The sequence below is a fragment of the Vigna unguiculata genome, chromosome 1 (assembly GCF_004118075.2).
Source record: "Vigna unguiculata cultivar IT97K-499-35 chromosome 1, ASM411807v1, whole genome shotgun sequence".
Classification (NCBI taxonomy): Eukaryota; Viridiplantae; Streptophyta; class Magnoliopsida; order Fabales; family Fabaceae; genus Vigna; species Vigna unguiculata.
The window spans coordinates 30510358-30518555 of NC_040279.1; the positions used below are offsets into that span (position 1 = coordinate 30510358).

At 32.8% G+C, this 8198-nt stretch overlaps 1 protein-coding gene across 1 annotated transcript; it reads right to left on the reverse strand.

The window, feature by feature from the left end:
* Positions 1-81: 81 nt before the first annotated feature.
* LOC114179588 (dirigent protein 22-like) lies at positions 82-1085 on the reverse strand. The gene has a single exon (XM_028065989.1). It carries the CDS (start codon positions 815-817, stop codon positions 239-241), a length of 579 nt encoding a protein of 192 aa, XP_027921790.1. The 5' UTR covers positions 818-1085; the 3' UTR covers positions 82-238.
* Between the last annotated feature and the right edge of the window lie 7113 nt (positions 1086-8198).

The window sequence follows — 8198 nt, forward strand, 5'->3', positions numbered from 1 at the left end:
TCAGTGAAAAAATAGTTCACAATTTCTTAGAATTCATTGGATGCTAATGGTAATTTAATTAGGCAGGCAGAGTCATTATGGTTTCTGAAGTCATGATGGGTTTTTAAGTCAATATTTTCAACTAAAGTAACACATGGTTAAACCACACACGAAGCATAAAGGCAACTTCCAATTGCATAAAGCAAAGAAGAGAAACAAAAGAGAAGAATAACAGAAGTGCTGTTAAATGACGCAATGCTTAATAATGGAACACGTAGACGTTGTACTCCACTACAGCATCCCCAGTTTTGAAATCAAGCGTGTGAGTCTTCGCCTGAGCATACCCACGTGCGAACCGAAAAGCGCCGCTTCCTCCCACGATCGGCATTTCTCTCACGGTGGAGAGAACGGCATTCCGCCCCAACAGGCTCAGCGTGCTGCCATTGTATTTCCCTTCGGTGAAGACGAAGTTCATGATCATCAACAGGCCAATTTCTTCTTGGGCCGCAGATCCGTAAATTCCCTGGGCCTTTCCGATGAGTTTGGATCCGGGCTCGGGGCCCACGGTCAATGCGTCGTCGGCCATTGCTATGAATCCGAAAAGCGTGGAGGAAGAAGTATTGGACGCGTGGGGTTCAACCACTCTAACCGCGCTGGGATTTGGGCTGCTGAGAATGTCGTGGAAGAAGAAGTGAAGGTGGCTCAGCTTCTCCTTCTTCAATCCCAAAGACATGGGAGATAGGTTTCGGTGGAAAGTAGAAGCCTTTGCGGCGGTGAATGAAAAGAGAAGGATGATAATAATGGTGAAAATGGATGCAAGGTTTTTGGAGTTGGCCATGGAGTAGCAATTAGAAAAAAATTAACACAGAATTGTTACTGAACTTAGTATAGTCTAATCCGCTATTTATAGAGTGGATGGAATCATGCGAGTGTGGAAAATTGTCGCGGTGATTGACCTGCTAAAAAGAAAGAATTAGGTTAACAACTTTGGTGAACTTGGACGGTGATGGAGAAAAAATTTGGATCCACACTTTTTGAATTCTTCTATTTTTTTATATGTTGATAAACAGTTTCTGCAAAACATGGTGTATATATTTTCAAAAGAACTAAGAAAAATGTCAACATAATTCTGTCCAAAACTCAATACACCTAAGACCTAAATTCACTTGACCTGGGCTGGTGATAATATAAAGTCATTTTCATCACTTTTCACGCACGCAATCACCAATGGACATAGTGGTTTGTCAGAAACCAGGATGGCGCACAAAGCAAGTACGCATGTGATTCTCGTTCAGTGGCATTTATGCTTCAATGTTACACAAGTGTTTGTTTGCACATGAAAATGAAAGAAATAGTTCTTAGAGAAGACAAGAGTTTATCACTCTATTGGAAACCAAGCTATAGAATTAAAGAGTTAATTAGAAGTAACTTCAATTTTACAAGTTAAACTTATATGTATAGAGATTGTGTGCACCTATCTGAGAAGCAGTTTGTAGCCATGAGTCTCGTCAGAGTGGCATCATATTTATTTCCTTTCTTTTTGTTGCTAACCTGTATACATTACCCTTAATTAATCAAATCTTTCCTTTTCTTGTTCTAATTTTACATTATTATATTTTATTTTTTACTATGTTTTTGACTGATTTCATTTGGTGAAAACTAAGTATTAATGATCTTCTTTGAATCTCATGACTTGATTTTTTATTATTTTATTTATTTGTCTTATTTCATTATTGATGTGGTATATATCTCTGCAATACGGTTTTTAATCAATTTAGGCATATTGATTTATAAGTGCAAAATGGTCATATTAGAATAAGATCGGTTGAAGCGAAACCGATTTAATTTAAAACACGATGTCAATTTTGTAAATACTAAAAAGTATTTTAAATCAATTATAGGGAAAATTGATCTAATATATACATATTAGATCGGTTATATAAAGAACCGATCTAATATGTTTTCTGCACTACAAATTGCGAAAATCCTTTTCATTTTTCAAACTTCGTCTTCTGTCTTGTGTCTCCTTTGGTCTTCTCTCTTGCACTTCCATTGCTTCTTCTTCTCTTCCAAGCGCCATTGACCACCATCGTTGTGCCCTACCACCGTCGCACCGTGCTTCAACAAGTTTCTTCTTCTCTTCCATGCCACTCTTCAACAACCAATGCAACAAGTTAGTGTTTTTTTCCCCTCATTTTCTCATGCCTAGGATTTTTGTTTGTGGAGAAAGCTCTCTTTGTAGTTGTCTTTCTCGATACTTGGTGATTTCCCATCTCTTTTGCAAATGAAGTAAATTTGTGATGTCGTTGCTTTACTGAATGTGTGCCGCTAGTCCCCATGGTGTTTCGTGAAGTCTCTTAGTCAAGTTTGCGGTTGGGGTGCGATGTTCTCCATGATGGTTCGTTGGTGTTGGTCCGTGGTGGTTTATTGGTAGTCTTTGGTGGTATGTTTTTTCTTTGCCCCTTCGCATGGTCACTTTTGAAAATGTTTTTTTTTTCTTTTCAGTAAAAGATATTAGATCGGTTGTTTCAGAACTGATCTAATATGTCTTTGACATATTACATCAATGTATATTAGATCGGTTGCGGAACCGATCTAATATACTTATTTTGCACTAGTATAAGTATCATAATAATCCTATATTATAGATGAAAAACACAAATGAAATGAATAAAAAAATTGATAAAAAAATATATAATATTAAAATTGAAAAGATTCTGTAAGTGTGTTGTATTCTCTTGTTAATTTTTTTTAATCGAATTAGAATTCTTTTTTACACTTCTGTAATTAATAAAATTACTTTTTGCACTATGCAATTCCAATAAAAAATAGTGGAGAGTCAGAGTGAGGCAATTATACGCGTTGAATTGTTGTGACTGACTATAGATATCATTAAGCTTGAATGCTACTCAAATGGGATTTCTTTTTTCTTTTTTGTGTTTCGTTTGAACCTTTTGCATTCTATATTCGTGCATCAACCTATTTGATCCTCTATATTAATATTATGATTATTAAAATAGAAAACAAATAGATATTCATCTATATATTATAATGATGTTTTATTTAGCATAAATAAAAACTTATAGCTTTCCGAGAAATAAAAATCCGTTTAAATCCTCCCATTCACATATGTAAAGTGTTAGCTTTAAAAGAGTTGAATACAACTACTAAAATATTTTGGAAAAGTTTAAGTTTTTCGTAGAGTGTTCCATTAAACGTTTTAAGAGATGTATAATTAGAGTTGTGAACTTATCTTATTGCGGGTGGGTACGTCTTAATCCATCTTTTAATAAGCTTCCTTTTATAGGGTTTAGCAAATCAAAGTAGGTTTGATCTCATGCAACATTTTAACTAAATATTCAAAAACAACATACTTAACTTCATTTAAAGGTCCAATTGAGTCGTTCTGACTTGAAACTCGATTTGAATCCTTTAGGGTTAATAATCGAGATGACTTCTCTCAAACTGAAAGTTGAATTGAGTCAGTATAGACAAAAGTTATAGTCGAGTTATATAGGAGCATAGGTCAAGCCGAGACAGCCAAGTCGAAAGTTAAGACGAGACCGCTAGAACGAAGGCCAAAATATACTGACTCAAGCCAAAGTTCTAGATAGTCCATCCCAGACTAAAGGTCAAGATTGGTCGGTTTAGAGTGAAGGTCAAGACAATCTGCCCCAAGATGAAGTTCGAGATGGGCAAACTGGGTCAAAGGTCAAGACGGGCGGTTTGGACCGAGACAGACTCACCAAGGTCGAACATCGAGATGGACTGACTGATGGGCTGAAGGTTAAGAAGACCGAAGGTTAAGGTTCAGCATGGGCCAAAGGTCTAGATGTACCGACTCAGATCGAAGGTCAAGAGGAGTCAACACAAGCCGAAGTCAAGGTTGGTCTTCTCGTGCTAAAGATCGAGGTTGAGCGGTCTAGGCTAAAGGTTGAGACAAGCCAAACCAAGCTGAATACTAAATTGGCCAATATGGGCCAAAGGTGGAGACATGCTTACTTGGTCCGAAGGTCATGATGAGCCAATTAGGCCAAATATCGGAACGAGGCGATCTAACTCGAAGATCAAGACAGCTTGCCCCAGATCGAAGGTAGAGATGGGCCAATCTAGGTTGTGAGGAGTTAGTTTGGGTCGAAGGTCGAGACGAGCCGACCCATACCGAAAGTCGAGACGAGTTATCTCATGTTGAAACTTTAGATATGTAATCTTGGGTCGAAGATCGAGATTGGTTGTTTGTGGTTGAAGGTTGATATCAACCGACACAGACCAAATATTCTGATTGGATGGTCTAGGTCAAAGGTCGAGATGGGTTGACTTGGACCGAATGTCCAGATGGGTCGGCCTGGACTGAAGTTCAAAATGGGTCGACCTTAAATAAAGGTTGAGACTTGCTGACTCAAACCAAATGTCCTAATGGGCTAGTCTGGGTCAAAAGTGTTGACAAACCGATTCGAGAAAAAGGTCAAGATATATCAATTTGAACCAAACGTTGAGACAAATTGACTCAAGTCGAATGTCAAGATACATCGATTCGATATTAAGACCAAGACAGATCTGCTTAGGTCGAAAATGAGATAGACTGGCCAAACCTAAAAGTCAAAACAAGATAACACCCCACAAGTTTTTTATGGACATTTGCACCATGTAAATTATTATAAAGGATGCCTTGTTGACCCCTAGATGGTTTTGTCTCCGGCCCGTGTAGTGGGAGTCGAAAACAATGGAGTGAGCCCATTTCAAATGTATATCTATAATGATTCCAAAATTGTTTGTAATACTTTTCGTAACATATACATTATATTAGTAGAAATTTGTGTATTTTGTACAATTTTTCTTGTAGAAGTTTGTAAAAAATTCAGTTTTTTTTTATTGTCGCTAAAAATTGGATCTAATAGTAATAGATACTAATCTAAGAACTTAAAATTCCCAAAATTATCCCCACTCAATTTTTCTGTAAAAAGAAGTTTGCACAAAACTTTTCTAACAAAATGTTAACTTAAAAATCAATAAATACCTTTTACTGTAAATTTATATTTCATAGATAATTTTCCTAAAGAATTGAAATTTACTGGTAACTTTTCTTACAAATTATTTCTTGCTAATTCTTTCAAAAAAATATCAGAAGTAATTTATCATATTTTTTATTTAATTCAAAAACAATAATAGTTAAAAAATAGATAAAAATAATAATATCTTATTCATCTACTTCCACTTTTACTTACATTGCTATAATTAATAATTTTAAAATGAGTTGGGTAGTTAATTAAATTACACCCTTAATTTGTCTAATTTTTACTTATTATTATAATGGAATACTTTAAAATGTAACTGACTACTGGATTAAAATAGTACTAATTTCCAAAACAAAATACTCTTAGTATACATAAGATCACATTAATTATTACTACTTAAATCAATCAATCTTATCATAAATCTATTGAAATAATTTAAAAATCTCCAATTATCATAAAATACTTTTTTGTACAGATTAAGTTAAGTTTTAATATTTATTTTTTAGGATAAAGATAATATTACACTACAATTATAAAGCATATTCAAAGTTTCTATGAGCTAAGTTTAAAAGAAGCACTAAGAAAACTCTTTTTTTATCTAATCTGATAGAAGTCAGATTAAACTGGAAGAATTATACTTTGAATTAACAACTTTTTTCTTAAAACTTGGTGAGAAATATATTTCCTTTCTATCATTAATATTTCGACCCCAATTTTATATATACTTTTAATTCTCTTAAACTAAACACACACACACACATACATTTTTAACTAAAAATGTTATTTGCTGAGATGTTACTTTTGTGGTAAGAGGAAATTAATATTTCCACTTGATTGCCTTTGGAAGGAAAACCCATCCTTTCTAACCCATCGTGTAGTTATTTGTATTTACGTCATTTTCAAAAAAAAGAAATCATTTTATTAGTTACTTGCTAAGTATTGGTGGTAAGAAATTTCTAGAAATACTTAAACCTTGGAATAAAAAAACCAGAAATGGTCAATAAAACAAACTGGGCCGAAGTCCATGAGAACCAAATACAACTACTAAAATCCAGTTCAAGTAAATCATATCCTTTTGCTGCCGAATCTTTAAATACTAGGAGGTATTCTTTCTTCACCCCTATATTCTTCCTGCACCCCTTAACTTTGAAAATACCAATTTTATCCTCACTAACATTAAAAACCCTAATTCTTTTTTCTCTTCCATCTTGCCTTCGCCAACAACACACAACACACCTCCCTTTGATTCTCTCTCACAATTCGGTGCTCCTTCCTCAAGGTTGCACTAGGTTACACCTTTATCGCAAAGAAAGGTTTAGGTTACACCTTCATCGCGCATCTTCAGATTCAATAATTTGAAATACTCTTTCAAAATGGGTGTTCTGGAATACATTATTGGATTTGAAAAAGCATTCCAAATTACTAAATCTAGTACACACCTATGATTTCCTGATTAGCTAATTTGAAATTGTGTTCAATTTATAATGTCAGTCTGAAAATTCTTTTTCATCCATAAGAGATCATGCACTAGTTGCAACTTGTAGGAAACCTACCTCGACGAACCCATGCACTTCTTCCCACCCCGCCCCTCCAATGGTCGTGGTACGCTTGACAAATTCTTCACCAACACTTGCGTCGAGCTCAAAGAGGGAGAGATAGAAGACGTGACTGGGCATTTCGTTCTATGACAACATCTAACCAAAGTAATGACGTGCATGACTTGTCAAAGGTAACTTTTTAGTTAACCTACTTGAGGTAACTTTTGAGTTAACCTACTTGAGGCCTAAAATGGCAAGTTGGAAGATACATTAAAACTCTCATTGTAGTTGCTAATGAGACGCGACAATAAAGTCAGTCTTGACCATCCCATAAAGGAGTGTCCTAACATAGTGGTGGACCAACATGTACATGAGGATGTGCAGGCGCAACTCAGGTTTTGTTAAAATTATCACCAAAAGTATTTAATAAAATGTCAACTTTAGTAAAAATATCAACATTTGTTTTGATTTAAAGAGGAATAATATTGTCATATTTTTACAAAAGTTGAAACTAAATTGAATCTAAAAACAAATGTAGAGACCAAATTGAGATTATGTCCATGTGGCACTGTCACATCACACTGATTGTGCCACGTGGCAAAACTGTGAAATGACATGTGTCAAAAAAAATAAGAATTAAAAAAAACACAAATTGACATGCGACAATGACTTTAATACCGTTTGTGCAACAACCATCAAATTGAGTCACCTTTTAAAAATTCAAAACCAAACAAGTTGAATCAAATTAAAAAAAGTCATGACCAAATTAAAACGAAAAAAAAAAAACAACTCAAAAGACCAACTTGACACTTTCCGACAAAAATAAAGATCAAAAGAATAATTAAACTTTATTTATTTTACAAAGTAATATTTCTAAAAAATATTTATTTATTAATGTCTCAAAATTTCTTAATTTAATAAATTTATTGTATTTATCTCGTTTATTTGACCAACTAATTCTTATTTGTGTCCGATGAATCTTTTCACATGGCAAGTACACGTTATTAAATCATCAAAAATTTTAAAAAATATATATTTAATTTTAATTCTAAGTTGACTTTGAATGATTAAGTTTAATTCTTTAATTAATTGCTTTATCTAGTATCTAATGAACTGTTTTCATTGAGTAGAGAAAATTTTTAATTCCAGTAAATTTAATTATAGGTATTGATGTGATTAATCATATACAACTCAAATGATCGATTATATTTTAATTTTGAGTGTCAATAAATAAATAAAAATTCAATTGAGTTCTTAATAAATTTTTGTGATTTATTGAGTTATTTAAATTTTAAATTTTTTTAATTGAGTCACTAAAAATAAATGTTGTTGATAATTTTCTGTGATGTGATAGTTATTTTGTACTTTCACTTTACTCAAAATGTCATCATATAATATTTTGATGCAAGAGATTATAATAACGAAATCTTTACCGAATATTTATGGTATTCAAACGAAAATTGTTTATAAATTTAATTAAAATTATAAAATTCAAAATAAAAAATAAAAAAATTTCAAAAATATAAGATATGTAATTATAAAAGTATGAAATATAAAATTAAAAATTAAAAATTAAAAAATATAAAATATACAAATTTAAAATTATAAAATTATATAATTTAATAATTACGAAATTATAAAATATATAATTATAAAATTATATAAT